At 38.4% G+C, this 26,923-nt stretch overlaps 1 protein-coding gene across 25 annotated transcripts in view; it reads left to right on the top strand.

Moving 5' to 3' along the window:
• LOC119655776 (serine/threonine-protein kinase MARK2) overlaps positions 1 to 26,923 on the top strand; it is a 512,551-nt gene that overhangs the window by 445,934 nt on the left and 39,694 nt on the right. For 13 of the 25 annotated variants that reach the window (XM_038061858.1, XM_038061848.1, XM_038061839.1 and 10 more), the window contains 8 exons: positions 8,724 to 9,005; positions 9,159 to 9,352; positions 14,896 to 15,008; positions 19,037 to 19,217; positions 19,982 to 20,105; positions 20,175 to 20,311; positions 20,751 to 20,907; positions 25,645 to 25,785. In XM_038061858.1, coding sequence (XP_037917786.1) covers positions 8,724 to 9,005; positions 9,159 to 9,352; positions 14,896 to 15,008; positions 19,037 to 19,217; positions 19,982 to 20,105; positions 20,175 to 20,311; positions 20,751 to 20,907; positions 25,645 to 25,785 — 1,329 coding nt within the window. The remainder of the gene's footprint in view (positions 1 to 8,723; positions 9,006 to 9,158; positions 9,353 to 14,895; positions 15,009 to 19,036; positions 19,218 to 19,981; positions 20,106 to 20,174; positions 20,312 to 20,750; positions 20,908 to 25,644; positions 25,786 to 26,923) is intronic. The other 12 variants (XM_038061850.1, XM_038061851.1, XM_038061849.1 and 9 more) reach the window with 8 other exon arrangements.

The following is a 26,923-nucleotide window of genomic DNA, read 5'->3' as shown; positions in this document are numbered from 1 at the left end:
TTAAAAAATCGACAGAATATATATCCTATTTCCATATTTTCAATCGCAATTGTACTTTGTTTTTCCACCCAATATGTTCCTCCTTTTCTCTCCATATGTTGAGAACCAATTTATCTAATAAGTTTCAAACTACAGGCTGGAGCGCCACAGACAGAGATTAGGAAATTAAATAAATCACAAACCTTGGAACATTTTTCAGATTTTCTATTTTTCTCTCATTTTATAACTTTGGATTTGAGGTTCCACAAAGGGCCAATCAGGAGAGCGTGCTGGCCAGTTCAAATCTCCTCTTAAACTAATAAGGCGTCCTTGCTCTTGAAAAGTTCATGACAATCCCTGTGTGGGCTGTGGTTCCATCCTGTTGAAACCAGACGACTTCCAGTTCAAACTTATCCAATTCAAGCAAGAAAAGATCCTGGATCATAGTCATGTAACGAGCTAAACTGACCAGAACGGTTAGATTGTCTTCTTCAAAAAAATAAGGGTCAGTGATACCATTTCTTGAAAGAGGACACCATACTGTAACCCTGTCGGAGTGTAGAGGCCTGTGGTGGAGCTCCAAGGGGTTTGCTACACTCCAATATCTCATGTCTTATTGGTTGACACATTCAAAATGTGCCTCACAACAGGCTTTATAATCACATGGCAGCAATTCATGGACGACTACCATTTTGTGAGGATGCACATGAAGAAGTTCTTTAACTATTCGATGAATGGAACGCCTCGAAATGCCAAGAATGTTTCACCCTTTTCGTATTAAACCCCGGGAAGACTATTCAATGGCGGCCCGAATTCTCTCAATGTTTTCTGCGATAGCGACGGTATTCTAATGCACCTTTTTGATGGACGACACATTTTCAGTAGTCTCGAATGGATTCACCAGCGAAATCCACCGTTTTGAGTACGAACGATGTTAGGCAAATTGGTCTGGAAAACTTAGGGTGAAAAGGATCCTTTCTACCCGTTTTCGAAATAAAGACCACTTCCGCCCGTCTCCATGCCCTTGATATATATTCCAGGGCTTTGGTCCCCCTTACTACCCTCAGAAGAGACTCTAAGATGATCCCCAGGCCTTCCTGGATTAGTACTGCCATCTACTCCGGGTGATTTCAGTGGTTTAAAAGTTCTTCTGAGCATACCTCTTTTCCTAATTCTCAGTTCTCCGTTTTTCCCCCTTTTATTCGTTGTTGGGATGTGAGGCAGAATGTTGCCGCCTACCGCCGTAGGGTAGGACCCCAGGAAATGAGTTCTGAGTAGCAGATGTACCCTGTCCTCCTCATTCTCGGTAAATGTCCCGTCTTCCTTCTTCAAACAGACATAGGATATTCCCCCCCGTCTTTGGCTTCAGTCTTGTAAAGCCTGGTTGCTTCTGTGATCTGTTCGATTACTTCACAGAATTCCCTGAAGCTGTTCCGTTGTGCTTCCCTGATCGCGTTGCTATACGCAGTCAGTGCTTATTTGTACCTGTGGCAGTCCCCGGCTTGTTTTGCCCGGTTGAAGAGTTTTCGTGCCCCCGTTCTCATTCTGGCCAGATTCATGCTCCACCATGGTATCTGTCTTGATGTCTTAACTATCTTAGCGGGACAGCTGGTCTCATATGCGTTAATGACGACTGTGTTTCCACCACTGTTTCTAATTCTAGTTCGCTTCTGATGTCACCGCCCCGTTGAAAGTGGGTCATGTTGTTACTCAGGTGCGTTATATAGGATTCCCAATCCGTTATCCTGGAATTATTTATTATTCTTTTTATTTCGGAGTTGTCGTCAATGTCGAATTTGATCATTCTGTTATCAGACATGAAGGGCTCATCCGACACCCTCCAATTCCTGACCAGCTCGTTCATTTGAGTATTTTCTAGAGTTAGAGACTAGTACCTCTTGCCTAGCGCTAGTCAGAAATGTTGGAGTGTTCCCTGTCTTTTATATGTTTGTAACTTATTACTTAGGATAAATTCAAGAAGGTACTCATTTCTTCGATTGGTATCGCTGCTCCCCTAGACTTCGTAATGGGCGCAGCCGAGGAGAAGTGGTAACGTCCTCTTCGCACAGTACTTCACCAGTTTAACGACTAGCTCCGGTGAAACCCGGATTTCATCTCCCGGGAAGTGTCCTGTGGCGCGGCAGGATTCGCAGCATTCGAAATTTATTTCGAATGTCGAATGGCAGGTACAGGAATTTTCCTAAGACACGTAAATTCAGGAGCTTTCCATGGTACCAGTATATTCCTGGTAAGGTTTCGTGTCCGGATAGCTGAGTGGTTAGAGCGCAAGGCTGTCGTACGGAAGGTCGCGATTCAAATCTCACTGCTGGCAGTGGAATTTGTATCGTGATTTGACGTCGGATACCAGTCGACTCAGCTGTAAATGAGTACCTGAGTCAAATCAGGGTAATAATCTCGGGCGAGCGCAATGCTGACCACATTGCCTCCTACAGTCTACTGTGGTGTACCGTTACGGTCTTGAATGAAGTGCTCTAACACACTTCAAGGCCCTGATCCAACATGGATTGTTGTGCCAACGATTATTATTATTATTAAGGTTTCGTGACTCGAAGCCACTTCAGATGAGTCTCCGTGTAGACTCGGGTCTGATGGCCGTTGGATGTTAAGCCTTAGAGCATTTGCATATTGCATCACGGCCAGAAAGCCACAGAGTTTGCCGATGCAACCACATAGAGGTTGTCCTTGGCTACTTTGTTTTGGTCCGACCGATAGGGTTGCTATCCTGCCTTCCTCGCTGCCACCTGCACCAAGTGCCCTTGGGGTAACCCATTCGTACACTGTACGACGTAGCCCGCAATGCCATTGTCGCACCCTCCTTCATGTCTAACCTTTCCACTGCCACTTCCGTTTTCCGCATACGAGTGGCAAGCCTGCGCGTCGACCAAGTTGTTCGTTTGAGATAGTGTCAGGCCAGCGTACTCAGATGATACGACGCAGATAGATATTGATGAAAGCTTGGACCTTTTGAGTAACAGTGCTACTTCCATATAGTAACACAGGAAGAACACTAGCACAAAACAGTCTCAACTTGATCTTAGTGTTAAGGTAATTCCATTTCCAGAGTTTCGACAGGGTAGCGAAAGCGGATCTAGCGCTGTTTTGCTTTGGGCAATATCTAGCTCGGTGCCACCGTCGGCAGAAACCACGCTTCCTAGATATACGAGTTGACCGACTTTCAATGCTCTGCTCATTAATGCGGATAAGGAGAATGCGATGACCCATCCGACTGAGAACCTTGGCTTTGTTAGTGTTTATCTTCAGTCCAACTCGACTTGCCTCTCCTTCCAAATCCAGAGCCATTTCGCCAAGGTCCATGAGCCCGTGAAAGCAAACAGATGTCATTAACGTAATCGAGGTGTTTGAGGTAGGATGTCATCGTCTATTGGATTCCTCCACGTGCTCCGGACAGGGCATCATGAAGAACGTCACCGATAACACGAAGAACTCATGTTGGTGATAGAATGCAACTATGGCGGACTCCGGTCTTTACCTCAAAATCCTCCGAGATTTTACTTCGGTGCTGCACGTGACATTTTGCGCCATCATATGTCGCTCTGATAATAGCTACTAGTTTCTTTGGAATGACCCTCCTTTCTCCAAATCAATGAAGAGCCAGCCTGTTGTCGATGAAGCCTTTAAGATGCTCTGTAATGCGTTCCAGGATTATTTTAGCTATTATCTTTGCAACGGCAGGGAGCACGCAGATAGCATTCCCATTGTCACACTCAACATGTGTTCCCTTTTTTGGAATCTTAGCGATCATCCTCTTCTTCCACTCTCTGGAAAAGGTCTGTAATTCCCAAGATTTCCGCACGAGTGAAAGCAGCAAATCTGCGGCAACTGCAAGGGCAGCGATAAATAATTCTGCGGGGAGACCGTCAAGCCCAGCGTCGTTACTCCGTTTGAATGTAATGATGGTCGAAATGATTTCTTTTCTGCTTGAAGGAACAGTTCGTATCCGCATGTTACGCTGAGTAATCATTTTATCCACAAGAGAAGGAACCTCACCGCACGGTAATACGGTTGAGAGCCCTGGTGAAATGTTCTTTCCGCCTCTTCAGTTGTTCATCATCATCGATGCGAATTCGACCATTGCCATCTTTCACAAGATCATCGAAAGAAAACCACATGCAAGCTCTTTTGTGATGCGGTATACAGTTCTGAAATCATTACGATCTGCGTATTCTCTCTTATTACGGCGTACACTATGCTGAACTTCTCGGGATTTCATTCCGTATCGGAATTCGAGCTCGTTACGCCCGCCATTATTCGCAGCAATCAGTAGAGCCTTCAACCCTTTCTGTTCATCAATCCGCTTCCACGACTCCGCAGTCACCAGATCTTATGACGTCATTTCGGGACGTGCTCGACAACCTGTGCAGCACCCAGAAAAGACCATTCTTGGTGGCGGTCCAATGCTCATATTCTCAAGCGCGTTACTCAGTAGATCTGCTGTTCGACCGGCAAGATAACTCAGATTCATAAGAATGTCCCTATGCAAGTTTTTCGGAAGCCATGCTGAAATCAATCACTTTCAAGTTTCTGCGAGCTTCACTAAAGTCACTAATATCGAAGTCTAGGAAGGAGTATTTAGCTAGTGTCGAGGCTGCATTGGTTTGCGCTTCTCTGGTCTCAAATCTTCTGCATTTATTACATGGCTCGTCCCAACCAACCTATCCGTTTCTGCCATATGTCTTTTGATGGTTGCATATCCCCTTCCTTCTCCCCTCATCTAGTATACCACAATGTTCCATTCTGAGTCCACTGCTATTTCTATTTTTCATGAACGATATCCTCTTTTTCCTCACGATCTCTTGCTTGTAGTTTCTCCTTTAGATTACATGTCCCTTCAGTTGAACTTGGATACCCTGGTACGTTTTTGTTCTATAAATAAATTAGCACTAAATGTTAACAAGTGCCATTCGATGTGGTACTTTCTCAAATCATCTCCCACTCTATTTTTCTACTGTTTTGTCTGCCACCCTTTATCATATCAGAGCTTTGCCCAAGACCTTGGCGTAACTTCCGTCGATTAGCTCCGCTTCAATAGACATTGTCTGGAAGTCTGCAATCGCACTTCCAGAATGTCTGGCTTCATATTGCATACCTCTTCTGACTCGGTCTACTTCTTAATACTTTTCAGCTCACTTCTTGAATATTGCTCCGTCATCCAACTGCAACTGTGATTGGCTTACCATAAGAAAAGCCCAATGAAATGTCGATTAACGTTAAATACCGCGCAACTTAAAAAAATAATAAAATCCATAAATTTCTTTTTGTATTGCCATGAGTTGAAACGGATTTACGGTGTTTTGCGTAGATAGTTAATTCTCTAACCTTGTTGGCTAGGGATTTCCCTATAGCTACTAATTTGATAGAGAATTGTCACGAGGCAAACTCATTTACGTTGTGGTGCAATGCCTAATTGTCCTGTTCCATCTTGTTAAAGCCACATTTGTAATGGGAAAGACAGATGTCGTCACAAATTTAATGAAAAATAATCTGCAATCATCTATCCATATTTCATGCATTTCAAATTTATCGCTCGTAATCTGGAATTTTCATAAGACCTGGTTTGATGATTCAGTTTTTCGATAAGGTGCGTCAAGTGACGTATTAAAGTCTTGTTCGTTTATGTGAATATTGAAGAGAAACTGAGTCAAAGTGAACAGAATTTTTTGCGCAAAGTTATCTCATTTTTCACCTAACACAAATTTGTTGGGGTGCTCAATATGGTCGTAGTTGCAAGTTTTATTTGAATCAAAAGCAATAATTATAGCAATAACAACGATATATTCACTCCTAATGCTTAGGACCTACTATCCCTAAAAAATGTCCGGTCTTGTGTCGAAGAAGTTGCTGGATTAGTTTTTGATTCGACAGGGAACGAAGAAGATGAAAATCTGTTGGCCCAAAACCGAGCCCATTTAAGCGCTTGAAGTACATTTTTGATCACTTGTGACTAGCTTCTGAAAGTACTAACCGAGATCTTTCATTTGATACCCCACATGATTATATTTGGTGAAAAAAAAATTACACTCCCTTTTGCCTGTATGGGGACCTCCCCTTAAATTCGACGTAAAAGGAGTGGGTAAAAAGCTCACTGGGTAAAACGGGTGTCCCTAGTTATGTGACTAAGCTCCTCGACAGTTACTTTTCGGAGAGGACACTTTGGTACGACACGGATGAGGGATCCAAGCAGTACACCGTCACCGCAGGAGTACCACAGGGCTCAGTGTTGGACCCTCTCCTATGAAATGTCATGTACAATGGGGTCCTTATCCTTCCCGTGCCAAAGCACGGTTTCGTGGCTGGAGACGGTTCAACTTGACTTTGCGGAACAAAAGACGAAGGCGGTGTTGATTACCAACCGTAAGAAGAGGTTAATATTCGTGTTGGTTTTCACATCATCACTTCGAAACCGGTTATCAAATACCTAGGGGTAATAATTGACGCTAAAATCAATTTCAAGGAACATCTGTGAGAAAGCGGCAAATACCAGCGTATCATTAGCGAGTATGATGCCTAACATTGGAGGCCCAAGATACAGTCGCAGATTACTTGTGGCCGGAGTGGCTCACTCCACACTATTATACACGGCACCAGTTTGGGAGGAAGCACTAGCGTGAGAGAGTAATCGGGGGAGGGTAAATATGACTTATCGCTTAGTGGCGCTAAGGGTGTGCAGCGCCTTCAGAACAATATCAGGCGACGCAATGTGTGGTATTGCGGAAATGATCCCGATAGACATTCTGGCAAGTGAGACACGCTGCCTGTACGAGAAAAGGAAAATGAATCCTCCTGAAAAGGATGCAGAATACCGAAAGGCGGCAAGGCGAGAGTCGCTGGAAAAGTGGTAGCAACGGTGAACGATTCGCAGAAGAGTCGCTGGACATACCCTATTGAGCAGTGGATCCAGCGGCGACACGGCGAGATGGTGACATGGTGGTTGCAGGAAGTATGTGCACCAATTCAGGGTGGATGATTCCCCCTTTTGTCCTGAATGTGGTTGCACACCTAAGGACTCGGAGCATGTTATGTTCCACTATCCACGATTTTTCTTAGAGAGGAGGAGTCTGAAAGACTCAATAAAAACCAACCTAAGCCCGCAGAACGTCGTCGGAGGAATGTTGAAGTCGGAGGGAAACTGGGGTACGGTGAACTCCGCAATCAAAAGAATATGGTCCCGCCCCCGAAGTAATGCTTTGCGGCGGTTCCGCGGGGAAGGAAGAAAGAAACCCCCACTTTTTCTTTCTTCCTTCCCCGCGAAACCGCCGCAAAGTATTACTTTCAGTGGGTGAGAATCCCACAGGCTGTTGCAACCTGGCGCAACAGTGTTATTCTAAGAGTTCCACCTCCATCCAAAAAAAAGACAGACAGACAGACAGACAGTAAACCGATTTTAATAAAATTTTGGTTTACAGAAAACCTTAAAAAATCTGTCAGAAATAAAAAAAAACAAGTCGGAAAACCGGAAGCTTGACGCTTCAGGTATAAAAGGTTTTGTGTTTCCCTTTGTGAGGAGTTGTTCTGCAGTTCTGTTCTGCATTGGCTGATAGCATTGACTGGAGATATTTAAATCGCTCAGTTCTGTCAAGTAACCTGCCCAGAATTGAGGGATTTAAATATCTCGGGTCAATCCTATCAGGTCCCGGTTCGTCGCCGCTGAACCTCTGCTGTCTGTATATTGCGTGACGGGCTGGTATGCCGCCAAGTCCGATTTGAAACAAGTGAGCAAATCCAAATACGTTTCTTCGGCGTTCTCATACTGTTACAAGTAGGACTTCTGTTTACTGGAATCTCTTGAAAGGTCATCCAGGACTGCTCCATGTCGTTCCTGGCAAGTCTGCCACAGTTCCTCCAGTCGTTGTGTTCTGGCTTGGAAATAGCCAAGGGAATGCCTCTCCTTACTGTCCTTCAAATGATTCCAGCTCAATCTGTTCAGACTGGCGAAATTATCCCGCTGTACTAAGATCACCTCATTGGTCATCTTGTCACGTCACGAGTCTTGCCACTCTTTTGCACCAAATTGATTTGTTCAATTTACACGGTGGAAAATATTGAGCGCAAAGATTGCGGTAAAGAACAATTTCTCCAACTCGTTCAGTATCCGGCTCGACGGGCCAGAAAATATTGACTTTTCTAAAAAATCAAACCGAATATGGTCAAGTGCTTAGGCAGTCTCACCTAAGCTGTAAACAAAATAAAGGCTTGTGTGCTTGAATCATATTGAAAGTTTATTTGAGCTGATTTTATTCAATACATTTTACCGCGAGTTCATTACCATTGTTGTTTACAATCAAGCCTAATACCTTTGCATGCAAATTATTGCGAGTTAACATTATAGTCTAGATAAGATAAGATACTCTAGATAATGCGTTAAATAGTGTACAATGTGTTGTATTTTTAAAAAAGACTTATTCTGATCATATTCTAAACACACTGTATGCGTGGGATTTCATAGTTCCCATCTGTCCACCAAATTTCGTTCGGATCGGTTTAGCCGTTTTGAAGAAAAGTGCGTGTGATAGACAGACAGACAGGAAATCGATTTTAAGAAGGTTTTGTTTTACATAAAACCTTAAAAATCATGATTTTTACCAACCTTGGAAGCCATTTGTTTAGCTTATTAGTTAAAGTCATTTAACTGAATTCTAGGATAATAAAAGATAAAAAAAACAATTGTTCAATTAATAATCAAATATTTTTCTATCTAATTACAGAGACTTAAAAGCTGAAAATCTTCTATTAGACAGTGAATTGAATATAAAAATAGCCGATTTTGGTTTTTCAAATGAATTCACACCAGGATCCAAGTTAGATACATTTTGTGGTAGTCCGCCATATGCAGCACCCGAATTGTTCCAGGGTAAAAAATATGATGGACCCGAAGTTGATGTATGGTCACTTGGTGTTATATTATATACGCTCGTTAGTGGATCATTACCATTTGACGGCTCAACACTTAGAGAATTACGTGAACGTGTACTCAGAGGAAAATATAGGTAAATTAATTTTAGATTTTAATTTATTAAATATTTTAAAAAATAATTTCGTAGAAGAATAGAAACTTTTGTGGTTAGTTCAAATGTTAATATAAGTGATTGATATATCTTATAATTGATATTGCAACATGAATCACTTTCTCTATTTCTCAGGATTCCATTCTATATGTCAACGGACTGTGAAAATCTCTTACGTAAATTCCTTGTATTAAATCCAGCTAAACGTGCTAGTCTAGAAGTTATAATGAGTGATAAATGGATGAATATGGGTTTCGAAGATGATGAATTAAAGCCATATATTGAACCTAAACCAGATCTCCAGGATCCCAAACGGATAGGTAAGACGGGTACTGTATGCAAAAATTTTTTATCGTAACGTTATTGTGTTTTATTATAACTATGCATATTTGAATATTTTTGTGATTTGTGTGCGTTTTTTGTTTTAAACAAGAAAAATCCACAAAAATATAGGGAAGATAAATAGAGTAAAATAATAAAAAATTGAAATTCGGTAAAAATTTATTACATAAAATTGAGAAAAAGATAAACAGAAACAAGCTGGTCAAAAATATGCCAAAAAGAAATGCGATTGCAATAGAAAGCGATAGTTCCATGCATTAAAGATCTTCTATGGGATAGTTCTTGCAACTGTTTTATAATTTCAGTTTAGAAAGGAACATATTCATTTGTTTCTTTGTTATATTTATCATTATAATGTTGTATCGAAGTTATATTTTAGACGAACTTTTTTTCATATATTAATGTAAATGCATGCAATTTTATTCAAGAAAAGAAACAAAGAAGAAAGGAATCTTTTTTCTTAACTTTTTATTTTGAAAATAATATAGTGAAATAATTATATAATCAAATATATATATTTTATTAATTTATGTGATAAATTTGGCCAAATTTATATTTTGTTTTGCTATTTAAAATGGTATAAATACTATATATGTGTTATGAAATCTATTAAATACAAACTTAAAAGTTAAAAATAAGTTTTATTATAAACATCAGTATTTTAATGAAGTTTTTCATTTCAAGTAATTTGCTACGTTCTGATAGGTAAATGCGACAAAAAGAGAACATAGCGAATAGTATGTTTCTAGATAAACATTTGTTAGGAAACTAGGTTGTTCAATTTTTTCTGCTTCTTCGGGAAATTTCATAAATTGTTGATTTTTCGATACTAGAAAGAGATATTTAGTAAAAATTTGTTCAAAATTCATGCATTCTATCTCCTTAAGTTCATCCATTCAGTCCTTCCTGATTTGGTAAATGTCTACTCAACCTACTTTCACATTAACATGGGCGAGCATACGATTATTATTGTGACCATTCGACTTGGCTAGTTTGACCAAACATGTATAGATTGTGGCCGAATTCTTTTTACTCTGTTTTGCAGTCAGTGTAAAAACAACACTGTAGAGTGTTGTAGTCGGATTAAGGGGGTCATCCCATGTGAAGACCGTTTTTTGACTTTTTTAGAATTTTTTTGTGAAGAACTGGATAAAGATACAAATACGAATTTTTCACCATAGATTATTAATATCTTGAGCGTGCACGGTAACTTTTCCAGCCCGATCGCATAGTTCGTTATTGAAATACAGAGTAATTTATACACTCATCTCCAAAAAAAGGCGTTTTTTCTGCTGCCACGCTAGAGGGCGCTGTGATCATACCAAAAAAAATAAACGGCATTTCAACGTGCACATTTGACTACAGTCCGTGAATTTTGGTGTTTTTTTAAGGCCTCTTCAATGAATAAAAAAAAAAACTACTGAATGAATTGCAATTATCCTAGTTTGCGGACCATAGAAACATATTGTGAATAAGTCCTGAGAATTTCAAAGAATTTCGTTGGATAGATTTTGGGCTATGGTGGCATCAAATTTTCAATATGCAGTTTCGAGAAAAACGCATTTAAAAAGTATAAAGTGATTTTTAGCCATAAAATCTTAACTGACCATTAATCTGCTATACCTAGTTCATAAATCTTAGGTTTCTTCAAGAAACACATCTACAGCCTTGGCTTCAGTTCTTGTCTGTTTAGTGAAGTCATTGGAACGTCATTCGGACCGATAAATACGTGCTTTATTACAGCGATCGACATAGATCTGTCATGTCACTTATTACGTGTTTAACACTGTAATTTCTGAACGACTCCGAATATCAAAAAATCACTGTGCCCATATATTCTACACTACATATATATACAATTGATACAAAAAAATTCGATTCCACATCCGACACATAGGATGCCCCCCTTAAAATTGGTAGCCAAAAGCTAAGTTTTGTTCAAACAGTTGCTTAACTGGGAACTAAAACTCTTTAGATTTAAAACATTGTAGAAGAGGGTGTTGTTACTATATTTCGAGGTAAATGCAGTATTTTTGACATTCTTCACGAAATCTGTAAGCACCGACACATGCAAATGTATAAATTCAATATTCCCATACGCCTTGAATATTCACCTGTTTGATTTCTATTATGCAAATCGGGTATCTTACTCGTATATGGTAAATGATGCATAAAATTACATTGGGTATTTTCGCCAATAAAAAGTTATTACGTAATTTCTGCTAATTGCATTGAACTCTAGCCGATACGGAGATTACCTGACAATGATTTGCAAAAAGAGTGGTCTTATGAGAGTTGTTTATACGTAGTTTGTGGATTATTTGCTCGTATCTTTTGGTCTCTATTGTATAAGTAAATTATGCACAAAGATCCAACTTTGAATTTTTTTTGACCTTTTTTCTTAGCCGTTCTGAATTGTATTCATTCTAATTTATCGGAAATACATGCATCCTACTGTTTATCTCTATATTTCAAGATTACAATTAAATTTTTGTCAATCTTTATCACTGTTATAGTATCTTCGTCAGTGCCTTCTTCTTTTTCTTCAGTCTTTGTCCCGTTCACAAGCGGGCTCGGCTCGTCGTGATCGGTTTCGCCATTTGGCTCTATCGAATGCCTGATCTGGGTACAATCTCGAGGCTTTTAAATCCTCATCCAGCGTATCAAGCCACCGTTGTTTTTGGTCGCTTACCATCGACTTCGATGTTCAAACCAATCTTGGTACGTGAATTACGTGACCATACCATCGAAGACGCCTCTCTCGCGATTTTTCCACGATCGGTGTAACCCCATAACGATCGCGGATATCCTCATTTCGGATGTGATTAAAACGTGTCACGCCACTAGTCCAACGCAACTTCTCCATCTCCATTACTGCAAGACGCCATTCATTGTCTTTTATAGCCGACCAACACCCAGAACCATAGAGGGCGACAGGACGGAGGTGAAGTATCTTTGTCAGTGCCATTAGACTGAAAACAAATTTATGTAAATCTGATTGGCAAAATTTTACGGTGGCCGTTAGGATATACCCAAAAATCATTTCTCCATCATCAAATCATTATTCCTCTCATGATCAGGCGAATAAATTTCATCAAGTTTTAATATAAATGTATAAACGAAAGTTTTTTATTATGTGTGCCAAATATCTAATAAATAATTTTGAATTCAGAAATCGTTTTTCAATGATACTCCTGTAGTGAAGCCTTTTTTCGGATCCTATTTTAGTGAGATTCACACATTTGCATGTATTTGAGGCAGAGTTTACTTTTGTTTCTCAGCTCAGCATTGTATTTCAAATGGAAAAAAAACATAATAAGATCGATACAGTAGGTATATGTAGATTATGTTTCCTCACACTGCACGCAGCCTGATTAAAACAAAAAGAAAAATCCTACATATATAAAATACATACTCGCTGAATGAAAATATAATTAAATAAGCAGAACTTCTTCAAGTCTAATCCAATGTTCACTAATCCTCGTCCACCGTAACACTGATTCCATTCAGTCAAAACGTCGTGTGTATGTCTACACATCCGCTTTTCTATTTCCACTCCACAAAGTGTTACTAATTACTCATCGAAATGCATATGTGTAAATTGGCACGGTTTGGTTATAGCGAGTCAATGCTAAACGAATTAAATTGAATATAATAAAGAAAAGTATACGCAATGAATCAAGCCAAACGCTCATCACACTGAATGAATAATGATGATGTTGGTGTATGCGGTTAGAGGTCATATGATTCCACGTTAGATATTGGTTAACAATTTTGTCTACATGTTTTCGGATCATGGTCACAATCTTCTTAGATATTCGACATTAGATATAAAAAATTGTGAATCTGATTTCTCTAGGCAGTGAGGAATAAAACAACAGTAATAACGTAAAAGAGAGCTTGATAATTGAGACAGAAATAATTTGTGAGAAAATGCATCAGATCGTCTCAAAAAAAATGAGAATTGTTTATTTATTCGTAAGTCGTCGCGAGTTTTGTTTACTTATATTTTACTTAATCTTTTTAAAAAGCAAGCACAGTAAAGATAAGAACTTGGTATGGAATAGATAAATATAGATAAAAAGCTTATGCATAAGTATTTGATAAAACCTTCCTAAGGTTTCTCATTCACATGAATTGTTCATATGCATATAGTGCAGGGGTAGGGTTGTAGATTCATCTTTATCGATATTGGAAAAAGAACTCCTAGTTCTTCTTCTTCCTTTTCCCTAGTTTCAAAATGCAATAATGCTCGACTCTCCAGTCATACGAATGCATCTGCCAGTGAAAGTTTCTTATTGAACTTCCTTAATTCATATTTATCTATGGAACACTATCGTCAGTCGCATCATAATCTAATTTTAAAATATCATTCAATGATGCAATGCAACAACCAATCGATCATTGTTTGGAATATTCCATTTTAAAATTTGAAAGGAATTAGCACTCTATTATTATAACTTTATTCAATCCAATTCACGAGTATTAAAAGATCGTTGCAAATATAGAAAAAAAAAGAAAACAAATTTCAACTCTAAATATGTTATAATTTCAAATAACACGTGATCCTGCACAATAAAATTGTATAAATGTAAATTATATGAAATTACTCGAAAACAATAATAAACTCAAAGCACTAAAATTTTAATTTAAAGCCAACCAAGCTCATAGGAAATCAGGTTTGCTGAAAACTAAATTTGCTAATGTAACATTATTTTCCAAAAAAGAACGCATGTAAAAAAAGTGTAATGTCTATTGAAGTTTATTAATTAGTCCTTTCAGTTTAGTATGGAATGAGTCTGTTCACAAAATTGTTTGATAAAATATATATTTCGGAGTAGTTTGATTTAGTGATGAATTAGTAATTATTACTTTTTTTTTTAATGAGAAGATATAGATATTTTTTGGGTATATACTATTATTGCTCTTTGATTTGAAATTTATTTAAAAAGAGAGATGAACCGAGACTGTCAACAGACTCCTCTCAATGAATTTTTAAACAAAAAAAAAAGATTCCTTTGTTATTATATATAATACATATCACACTTGTGGAAAGTTTTTACCGAATTTTGTTTTTATTGTTTTTTTTCTGTTCGCTCTGAATTTAACATCTCTCATTTGCATTAACTCATTTAATATTGCATTTGCTTTTTTAATGTCTCGCATAATTTCATTTATGTCATTTTAATATTAAGATCATTAATAATTTTCATTTGACTAGTTGAAACATGAAAATATATTTATTTTTTGTAACTTAAATGTTTTTTGCAAAACAGAGTTTGTAGTATTGATTGTATATAGTGCAATGTAAATATTTATATGAAATATCAATGTATTAGGTTAAAACTAATATATTATTCTATTTTCTTTTCAACATTTATTATGTATTCTTTTGCTGTGCACATCGCGACAAAACATTCATCATCTATCCAACGCAAATGACACTACGACTGAAAAAAAATAAATGAAATGTAAATGAAACGCCATTAACCCGCCTACATTCAACGTCATAATTTCGTAATGAGTATAGAAGCCTTAGTTGCAATGGGCTATTCTAAACAAGAAATTGAAGATTCATTGTCACAAGTTCGTTATGATGATGTGTTCGCCACATATTTGCTTCTTGGACGAAAGAGCACTGATGTAAGTTCACTTTTAGAAAAATTTTTACTATATAGAAATATTGCATTAGACTTAATCGTATATTTAAGATAAATTTTATTTAGAATCAAAATATTTTTGAGAAGGAAAGAATGAGAAATGAAAATGCTAGTATTCAGGTCAGATAAAAAGGAACAACGAAAATATAATAATATTGACATGTGGATAGAATTCAAGTTTTCATATTACATTTCGAAAACTAGTAATGATCTTAACGGAAATACGGCCTAACGAATAAAAACCAGAACGCGAGCTAAAACTGGAAAATAAAAATAAGCGGCTCGACCGAGCGCGTGGAGCCGTAAGTCTCCGGACCCGAGTGACGCGATCGAGAGGGAAGATCCACGACGGATCACAATCCCGATCATAGTTCCCTCTGCCTCAGATATTTATTGAGTCCTGGCCCCTGGCGAGCTGAAGCGCGAGTTGGCCGCGCTTGTGGCCAGCATGGCTGAGATGAGGGAGACACTGGACGCTCAGCGTTCGAGCGGCAGGTCGCGAGCTCGCTCGTGGTCTACTGCTCGAAAAGGGAGATCGAGTAGCAGGTCGTCAGGACAACCTATGGACCGAAGCATTTGTTGGTACCATCGTAGATTCGGCGATAAAGCTACCAGATGTACGCTTCCGTGTAAATTCGCGCCTATCACAAAAAAAAAACTAGGTCCGCGAAGGGTCCTGGCGACGGCTACCCAGAACGCAGCGCCACGTCGACTAACAATTTATAACCCTCTCAGCAGGCGCAGTTATCTCGTAGATACTGATGCGAAGGTTTCGGATTTTCCCGTACCCCGGCACCATCGGCTATTTCCTCAACACTTGAAACTTGCGGCGGCAAATTCCCGGTGAATTAGCACCTACGGGTACAGGCAAGTGGACGTGAGTCTTGGCTTGCGTAGGACGTTTCCGTGGTGATTCATCCTGGCGGATGTCAGCTTCTCCATTTTCAGCGCAGACTTCTTGTGTCACTATGGGTTGCTGGTGGACTTGCAGAACAAGTCCCTTATAGATCCCACGACTAGTCTTAATGCGTCGGGCCATATCGCATCTCATCCAAGCAACAATCTTTCCGTACTTTTGGAGGACATTCCTGACTCTCGTGTTCGGGCACCCCTCCAAAAGTTCAGCCAGATTACTACCGCATGTAGTCTCTCAATCCAGTGAAGCACAATGTGCAGCACCACATTAACATCACTGGATCCCAGATCTTCTCAAAGGTGCATCCTCTACCACTCCAGAAGCTGGCTATTGCGGGGAAAGAATTTGAGCAACTTGTTCAACAGGGTATCCAATTCCACTTTGCACATCATCTCGCAAACTGCCGCATCTTTTTGACCTTGGATTTAGCCAAGGCATATCACTAAATCCCTGTAGCTCCAGAAGACATTCGAAAGACGGCAATATGCACACCCTTGGGACTCTTCGAGTTCACACGGATGACTTTCGAGTTGTGCAATGCGGCGCAAACCTTTCAAAGGTTCATTCACTCGGTCCTGCGAAACCTCGACTTTTGTTTCGTGTATTTGGATGATGTTTTGGTCGCTTCTTCCACTGAGTCTGAGCACTTAGCCCAACTCGAGTGCATTTTTCAACGTCTCTTTGAGGTCTGTTCAGTACTAAACGTTGAGAAATGCAATTTTCTTCAAACACAGGTGAGATTCCTCGGTCCCTTTCCCTTGACGGAATGCCGCCCGACCCAGACAAGGTGGAATCGATCACGAGTTTCCCGCGTCCGAAAACCGTGAAGGAGTTGCGGAGGTTCTTGGGCATGCTAAACTTCTATCGTCGTTTCCTGCCCAAGGCTGCCCAACACCAGTCCGTTTTGAACGCGTCCGATATTTATTTCGAATGTTGTTATTGCGAACGGATAGATCACGCTGCCGGCGCTCTCCGTGGCATATTCGAACTCGCCACGAGAGGGGAAAACCAGCGGTGAAAATTCCGTTGGTTGGTTGCAAACGGGTCTTTAAAAAATCGATCGCTTTCTTCTGACCGCAAGAAGAAAAATATAAAAAGAAATGAGATCAAAACAAAAAAATAACACTTACACGTTGATTCACTCCGAGCTCGGCGTGGCGTTTATTTATGGTTGTTCCGTTTCTGTTTGTGGATAAAAATATTTAGACCATTAAAGTGCGAATTGCATAATTACCTAATCTACTAATTCATTTTTTTCGAGATACCAACCCTCAACCAAATTTTCCTTTCAAAGTCACTTTCAGAGTTCGTGGTTTCTTCTAGGGCTGGTTTTCGATGCGTCGCGTTGCGTACGGTTAGCAATGACCTTGATGTATTGAATTGTTCCATAAATTGTATGCCTCGATCCGGCCTTATTACACCAACAAAATCAATTTGCATTCGCATGCGTTTCACTTTACCCAGAGACAAGTGTTATGAATTCCTCAAATAATATATGTTACAGCATTAGAGGCTGTTTTTGAAAGCAACAACAAAACGGTTATTGATCGTTTTCGGAATATGAGAAAAATTTATATATTAAAATTTGAAATATCTAAATGGATTTAGGGTTTTGACGGAAGTTAATGGGTGATAGGGGTTTGTAAATAAAATGATGAAAAAGGGAATAAAAACGATCATTTAGATTTTTTTAGTGGGGAGAAGCTAAGGGGCTAGCATGATGCATATCAACAAATGCATTTTCTTTTTAACTTGTCACCAGATAAAGTGATCGAAATGTTGTGGACGCCGCTACAATAGAGCAGCAAAAGGATTTTTGAGAATTTTTTCATAAATTGTATGTCTTGATCCAGCCTCATTACAAAGACAAGAATTATGAATTTCTCGAATTCTATACAACAGGATAAATCGTTTTTGAAAGCAACAATAAAACGGTTAATTATCATTTTTGGAAATGCTGCATATTAACAAATGCATTCTCTCCTTAACTTGTCACCACATATTTTAAACAATTTCATCAATGAAAATTGTTCACCTGGAAATGTTTCTTTTAAAAAACTTCGAACATATAAAATTGAAAAAAATCTTCCAGTGTTTCTTTTGATCTGATCTGAGAATTACCGGTAAAATTAAATTAATCAATCTTTTTTAAGGTTTTGTGTAAACACAAAACCTTATTAAAATCGGTTTACTGTCTGTCTGTCTGTCTGTCTGTCTGTCTGTCTGTCTGTCTGTCTGTCTGTCTGTCTGTCTGTCTGTCTGTCTGTCTGTCTGTCTGTCTGTCTGTCTGTCTGTCTGTCTGTCCGTCTGTCTGTCTGTCTGTCTGTCTGTCTGTCTGTCCGTCACACGCATTTTTCTCGGAGACGGTTGCAGCGATTGACACCAAATTTGGTGGAAAGGTGGAAACTGTGAACGCTCACGCATACAGTGAATTACATCCTTTTACAACGAATTTAAGGGGGGGTCCCCATACATGCAAAAGGGGGGTGTAATTTTTTTTTTCATCAAATATAGTCATGTGGGGTATCAAATTAAAGGTCTCGGTTAGTACTTTTCGAAGCTGGTCTTAGTTTTGACATTTGTTGGAAAGGTGGGGAGTGCGGGGGGTTGAAAGTGACCATTCTTTTACGGGGGCCATTCTCAGAAACCACCCAACCGAAAAATCTGAAAAAAATCAAGAGGCTGCCACTATATGGTGCCTGGGCTCCGAAATACCTTCCACACTGATATCTGCACAAATAAAGTTAATAATAGTATATTAATATAATTTTCAGTAATTCGCTTCAAAACCCCCCTTAAGTTCAAGCTAGGACCACAAAATTTCGCAGCAATATAGAGTATAACATAGAGCATGATCTTACCAAGTTTGGTGGAAATCGCACCATTACTAACAAAGTTATAATACGTCAAAGTTGTCGCTTCTTTGCAAATTCAAGACTGTGAATGTCAATATCATCCGAAAGTGGATATTCTCACGTAATATATGCATATATTACATGCCACGTACTAAGAAATACACAAAACCTTTCGTACCTGAAGCGTCCAGCTTCCGGTTTCCCGACTTGTTTATTAATTCATATTCATTATTTCTACAGCCCGAAAGCGACGGTTCCAGGTCCGGGTCTTCCCTATCACTGAGTAATGTTACCGGTAATGACGGAGCTGCAGCAGGTAATTCATCTGTACAGAGTCCAACACATCGTGGTGTTATACGAAGTATTTCAGCTTCCAGTACAAAACCGAGTCGACGAGCTTCAAGCGGTGCCGAAACATTACGTAAGTTTTATAATTTGCCAATTGTCATTTGTCTGTTGAAAGTAGTGTTAGTATCTTATTTTATTGGCTTGCCTTTAGGATTAGTTTTCAAAGCCTAGCTTTGTGAAAAGGCTTTTAGTTTTCCAGAAAACTTTCATTTAAATTTAATGCTTAATAGATATATTTTTTTATTTTGCTATTGAGGCCGTTCTCAGAAGAGTATTAGTAAAGAAGAATTGGTTTTATGCACCACACCCAATAAAAACTTCTCTACGTGATATAGAATAGAAAATCTATTTTCATTCAAGTTGCTTTGAAATAGTTTATAATAATAGAATGTCAGTAAATAATGCAAATTTAGTGGCGTAAATCAATAGTTTTAACTGCATGCTTCTTCCCCTCACATGAACATCCCACCGCAAACTACTAATGTTAGATTTTGTGTGTCTTAGTGTCTATTTTATGTGCCTTTATTTTCATTCTCAATAAAAACATTCACTTAGTGGAAATTATGGAAAATTTGTATCTAATCAATATTGTGAATAAACCAAATTGAAGGGTTAAATTCACAGGTCTCGAAGGAAGAAATGAAACTTATTGTGCCTCAATATAACTGTACAGAAAAAAAAAAAATTCGTAAAATATGAAAAGACAGTATTTTTTGATAATGATTTCGTTTGTCCGTAATACATGTTTTATTGTATTTATATATTTATTCCCATACTAACACAAGCTTATCCCCCCTATCATGATACACACTCCATTCATCGCCTTTTAAAATCTAGAAATATTCCATCGTTTCATAACAGGTGTTGGACCAACAAATGCAGCAGCGGCAGCAGCTATCACATCAGGTGGAACTAATCATGCAGGAACTGGAGCGACCACTGGAACTGATCGATCATCAATGTAAGATAAAAAAAATTGTTTTATATGTGATTGTATTGAAAATAACTTTATTATTTTACTATTTTACAGAAGCAGTAACTTTAAACGACAGAACACCATAGACTCAGCTACAATTAAAGAAAACACCGCTAGAATAGCTGCACAAAATCAACGACCAGCTTCAGCCACGCAAAAGCCAGTATCATCGGCTGATAATAGTAAGAGCTGTTAGTATCCTGATTGTTACTATTGTGAGATGAATATGAGAGTAAATATGTTCTGTGAGGGCAGAGTGGAATGATATGATAAATATTTGCGTCCTTTTTCAGCAACTTGTACGTTTTTAAACTTATTTCCTTGCTAGACATTTGAATTAAATTTATATTTGAGGCTTCACATGTCCGCTAAAGTATTTTGATCTAGTTGGTTACGATAATCTTCTATTTTAATGGCTAGGTGGTCATTATTTCTGCTGCTCGTCCCACAACCATATTTTTATATTTAATGAAATAAATATGTAATTTAACATAGAATATCCAAGCAAATTCATGTAGAAAAATGAAATCTCATTTAGTGAAAGAACATCTATTCTCCATTTCATCCATAGTGTCAATAATTAATCTACTCAATAAATCAACTAAATTATTATCGCAATTTATTTTACAGCCATTACAAGCCCCGCGAAACCACGTGCATCCAAGTATGATCCACCAAATGGTAACCGAACAGTCGGTCCAAGCGGTATGATTCCACGACGATCGACAACACTTTATGAAAAGACTTCATCAACTGAAAAAACTAATGTTCTCCCGACCGAATCGAAGTATGTATATTTCTTTATTATTATATTTTCTGTTAAATCTAAAATTTGACATTTTTTGAAAAGCTGGGGATAATAAATTTTCCATATAGGACTCATATAAAAATCGTTGAATCTTCACAATCACAAACTAATTTTACTATCATATAATAATAATTGAACAATACTTACGTGCATTTATCAGGATGAAAATCTATTAACAACTTTATGATATATCTCTTTATTTCGTTATGAAGTATTTTCTTTTCCATTTTCACTTTTATTTCAAATCTAGGTTTGTTTATCGATATTTCTGTTTAATTTCTTCTTAGTTTTTCGTTCGTCTGCTTCAATTGAGTTTTGTTTCTCTGATGTACTTTCTTATGCAATATCTTTATTACTATTATTTAGTAGTTGGATTACCAACGAATCTCTTTCATTTAGTTGCGATATTGTTTAAGCTACGTAATATCATTCGTTATAGTTTCCATACTATTATTCATAAATTAACATGGGTAAAATAGTAAATATTAAACGAAGAGGCTGTCTATAGTGCAGTATTCCGCAATTTTAAATTATATTATATATTTCTATAATTGGATTCATAACTATGATTGATTGTTTTGTAACATTCCTACTTAACTTGATAATTTTCAAAATGAGAGTTGAAAAGGAATGTGTGCCTTTTTTTATTATTTTCCTTTCGTCAATATTTTATAGGAAAATTTATCGGCTTGTTCAATAAATGTTAGATATAAGTCAATATGTAAAGGGGAAGTGGATTGAACTTCCAATAGGATCATAAACCTTTTTATTTTTTTTTTCTATGGTATTTGATGATTTATTTAAATATTCCTGCCCCATACAAAAATCAACCTCGCTTTGATTGATTTTCATTTAAATTTATTTAAAATTCAAAAATAGTTGCCGTTTTTACTTTACTATAATACATTTTATTTACCGCAGATATGTATGTTTCGGCGACTACAGTGCTCGCAATTCCTACAGATGCACTATAATAATTTATTTTAAAACGCTCTAATTTCGAGAATCCTAAACAGATTTTAATGCCACTTTAACAGTATCTTCTTGTAACTGTACTTCATTCTTTACCTTGTCGTTTGTGAAGTTTAGCTTCGTTAGTCACTCTAGCGAGAGGTTTGATCAACAAAAGTGGTAAATTACATGCTTTTAATATTTTTCTATTTCAAATAATTGAGTTCATCCAGTTCGCGAAGATTTCCTGTTTGAGCACGAACACTTTGGTAAACTGTCGGTTGTTCGCGTAAACTCCCCCTCCTACTATCCCCCAGGGGCTCTCAATTAGATCCAGGTCTGGATTCCTTGGAGGCCACTTCAATAACGGCGCAACTTTAACGAAAACCATCCTTTCGATTGCTGTTCTTCCAAATAGGGTACCAACGCAGCTGCCAACAATTCGCCATATTTTTTGGACTTCATTTTTGTAGGTACAATACATAATTTCGTCTCGGCAAAGTAGGAAAAAGCTCCTCACATCATCACTCTTCTGCCTCTAAAGTTCCGTCCTACATGGATTTTGCTTCTCTAAAACATGCCAATAATTTGCAAAAGCATCTGGTTCATCCAGATTAAAATTTTTTCGTCGGAAGAAATTATGAATTACCACCCATCAAGACTAGCGTCCTTATGGTGTTTTTTCTCTTCGATTTCTTCTACGCCATGAAAGTATCCTCACTTAAAATGTTCTGCACTTGACGTTTTTTAATTGGAAGATTCAATTGCGTTAGAACTTAGGCGGCATTTAGTCGACTTGTTGTTACTTCCGTCTTTATTTGGGCTTTTTTGGGGGAGATTACCTTAGTATTGCCTCTCGTGGTCATTTTTGCACTGTACCGCTCACCCATTTTCAAGAAAGTTCTGACGAGTTTTTTCAGATTTTGAAACCGTAGCAGCTTTGTGAAAATTGGACCAACCCATTCCCTCGCACGTACACACCTTTATCTGTTCTTAATCATGAAGGAATTTCCCTCAACGATTGATTAACAATAAAATTGATTGTGAAGAAAGTAAAGAAAAAACACCAGCAACAATAAAATCCACTCGCCCCATGTGCGTCTATGGGAAATGCGCTCTCAATTTACCATTTTTCTTGAACAAACCTCTCACTAGAATGACTAGCGAAGGGTAAACTGCCCAATCCACATGGTGAATAATGAAATATAGTTATAAGAAGATACCGTGAAGGTGACATTAAGACCTATTCAGAATTCATGGAATTAGAACGTTTTAAAATAACATTTTATAGTGTGTCTACAGGAATTGCTTTCACTGTACTTGTCGCCGTCTTCAGTGTTCGGGTTCGAATGGGGAAAGACATCCACTACTGTCGATGAGTTTCCCAGCTTTCGTAAGCCTCCAAGAACGCTTGGTCCGGAATGTTGAACCGCCTCTACTGAGCTATGTTGCTTTCTTCCCCGCTTTTATTCTCGGGAATGGAAAAAAGTCTGGTGAAGCCAAGTCCAAAAATCGGGTCTTCATTAACACGATGGAAAATATCCGGAAAGATCACTTTCCAACTTCGTGTACACTTTATTCATGGTTAAATTTTTCTGCCACGGTCTCAAGAAGTTGAGGGATGCTCAAGTCATCAGCAATCATTGTGACACTCATCCTACGATCACTGTTCAGTAAATTTTTCATTCACTATAAATTTTCGTCGGTTTTGCTGGTAAAAGGGCGCCTGGAGCGGTCGCCGTCCTCCACTCTTTTCCTAAAACAGCCGATTTACCCATGGTGATATCACCGTAGACCCCCTTGTCATGTTTTTATCCGTTTGAAAAAAGTCATTTTTCAGCAGTTACGTCTGGTTTTGTACTTGCGAATGACTTCTTCAGTCTCTTCGTCGGAGTGTTCTTGGTTAGCTCTAGGATGACCACGTTTGACGTATTTTTATTCCTTTTGCTGCTCTTTTTCTACTGTTTTGCTGTCTCTTCCTCTCTTTTTTCAGCTGCTATTTTTTTCTTGGCTTCGGCGGCTGATTTCTTTTAGTTGCAGCGGCTTGCTCAGCTCGTAATGACTTCAACATCATCGTATCCGTAAGAAGTCCAGTTGTACGTCGCCTCTGGCCTCGTTTCGATGGTTTGAGCAGTTTAGTTGGGAAATGGGCGAATATCTTCAATTGAAATTAATTGGTCGAGACTTGATCGACCGGGATCTTAATCGGCATACGATGGATCAGCCTCATGATGGGCATTTGAATAATCTGAATCTAGCGACAATATTCATGCTGGAAGCACCTTTAAACAACGGGTCAGCGACCAGTTCAGCTATGAAGTCGATAGTAATAGCAACACCAGGATGGTTTAACATCCACGCCTTGCACGAATGATCAAAATAGGTTTTGAGAGACCCAAATACTCCTCTATCGAGAGGCTCCATGCGATTGTTGTTCAATATTATTCTCCTTACAAAAGTCTAATCCAGCAATTGTCATATGAGATTCGTAATTATCCATGATGAGCAAAGTTTTTTCAGTGCTAATGTCTTTACTCTGCCATCCCGACCCGTTTGCTACTGCTCTTACATTCACAGTGCCATGTAGTAAAAACTTGTCCTGGAATTTTAGTCATGAATAAGTGATGAATGGCGGAATTCGATCGCCTGCAGCTGACACAGCGTGTGCCATTGTCGCATTCCTATCGCGTTCGCCAGAATGAGCACTGTGAGCTTTGGCGTTTGGTTTCCGGGTCGTTTTGGAAAAACCAGCTCTCATCGTCTGTAATAACTCGATCAAGCAGCGTGGGATCGTTTTCCACTTGTTTCAAACAGTCTTCTGTAATGGTCATTCGATACTGCTTTTGCTCCTCAGAAAGGTTCCTTGGAACCATCTTCGCGCATAACTTTTTCATTCTGAAATCGCCTGTTAAAATTTGTCTGATTGTTTCACGTTTCGTATCCAGTTCCGAGGCAAACATTCGAATTGCTAAACGCCGATTTTCACGGATTAAGGCGCGCACACGATGCACATTCGCGTCGGTTCCCACCTCGACTGGTCTCCCAGTCCGCGCCTCGTCTTCCAGGTTTTCACGCTCCTCCTTAAACTCTTAATGCCATCGAAACACCTGGGCACACCTAAGAGTACTATCACCATGCACTTTTACAATTTTAGCGTAGATTTCTGAAGTTGTTTCGCCCAATCTGGGGGAAAATTTTATCGCGACGCGTTGCTCTAGATTTCGTTTCTCCATTTTCGTGACGAGCACCATCAACACACGTAATCGAAGGAAGGAGTAAACGAAATGTTTATTATCATAAAAATAGAACAATTTTGAACTTTTTCCCCTATTCGAACCCAAGCACTAATAGCGAGTAAAATATGCATATCTGCGGTAAGTAAAATTCAATAAAGCGAAAACGGAAACTGTTTTTAAATTTGCTAGTTTAGTTCTACTCTAGAATTAGGTTTTGTTAATTTAAAATTTCCAGTACCCTAAAAATACATTTTCGTTCTTCTTTATATCAATGATCCTTCATATTATAAATATGTTCATCTCTCATCGATATTGCCTCAGTCATCTGAGCTGTATAAATCTTTAGGTGTTGCATAGTTTTTTTTTCCTTTCGAATAGCCCCATTATTCATTACGTTCTCCATTAAAAAGACTTTAGCTTAGGATCCTGATAAGAAAACGAAATCAACCAACCAAATGCTATAAAAATTTTTTTTCTGTTAAATTTACGCTTCCAATAAATGTCGACCCTGTATATTATATCCAAATAGCTTTGCAACTGCTGTATCTGAATTGACCAGAAGTGGATCGGCTGTGCCAAGTGGTAAAGGTCATGTTAAAAGCGCTTCAGTCTCTAGTCCTGGTCCATCAGCTGATAACAGTGGCGCCACAAATGACCCACTTGGATCAAGGTATAATATTCATCATTAAACGAACAAAAAAAAAAAAAACAAAATAGCAAGGCATTGATTTTATAAATTTCAATGCAAAACAATATCATTTTCTGAAGATTTTGCAAACAAAAAAAGACCCTCTCACATATTTGTATGTTTTCCAATGAAAAACCAATAAAATTTTTTCTTTCATTATTTCGTGATCCAAATTACTCCAGTTTGTTCGTTCATATGACATTTTCATTTGAGTTTGTAGTGAATAATATATTAAAACAGTAGCATGGATGTAAATTGAGGAACGGATTCATGAACTCATTGAAACTCAATTTCATCGACCTAGACATATTTTTTCAATCATTTCAATACTTTCGTTTGTGTGTAACATTCATTTGAATACTACTTAATTTACCTTCTTAAAGAGGAGACGATATTTTCTTTCTTTCATCTAATTGCCTATACTTTTCACTACAAAATATTAAGTGCCTAGATCTGTAGTTTTTATAAAATTGAAGAAGATTCACAAGCACTGTCCCATCTGCGAAAAATAGGGAAATTAGCACATTACCTTCTATCCAGACACTGTTTTGGAGAATAATACACGAAATTGGGTACTTGTCCTTACAAAGATTTAGTCCTCAGTTGAAAAACTGTTCTGTTAACTTCCTTATAAAATAAAATTTAGACGCTCGAAGAATACCAACTAAGCTTTATGTATCTTGGATATTTTCCATGTTGTATGCCTTCCTCAATTTCTACTCGGAAGGTAGTACTGCACCCCTCGAAAGCCGCAGTCTATAATGCGTTCATAAATGATAGAACTACTGCAAAAATGATAGAAATGCTGCATGAAACGTTCAATTACTTTCCTTTTTTTCTGCGTAGATAACGCATCCCAATCCATGAATAGTATTACTTATACCATTCATCATCAACGGCGCAACAACCGGTATCCGCTCTAGGGCTGCCCCTCCAGACATCCCGGTTTTGCGCCGGGGACCACCAATTCGATATCCCTAAAAGCTGTTTGGCCCTACGCCATCGTTCCATCTCAGGCAGGGTCTCCGTCTTCTTTTTCTACCATAGATATTGCCCTTGTTGACTTTCCGGGTTGGATCATCCTCATTGCTACGGATTAAGTGACCCGCCCACCGTAACC

The sequence above is a fragment of the Hermetia illucens genome, chromosome 4 (assembly GCF_905115235.1).
Source record: "Hermetia illucens chromosome 4, iHerIll2.2.curated.20191125, whole genome shotgun sequence".
Lineage (NCBI taxonomy): Eukaryota > Metazoa > Arthropoda > Insecta > Diptera > Stratiomyidae > Hermetia > Hermetia illucens.
This window is presented reverse-complemented; position numbering and strand designations above follow the sequence as displayed.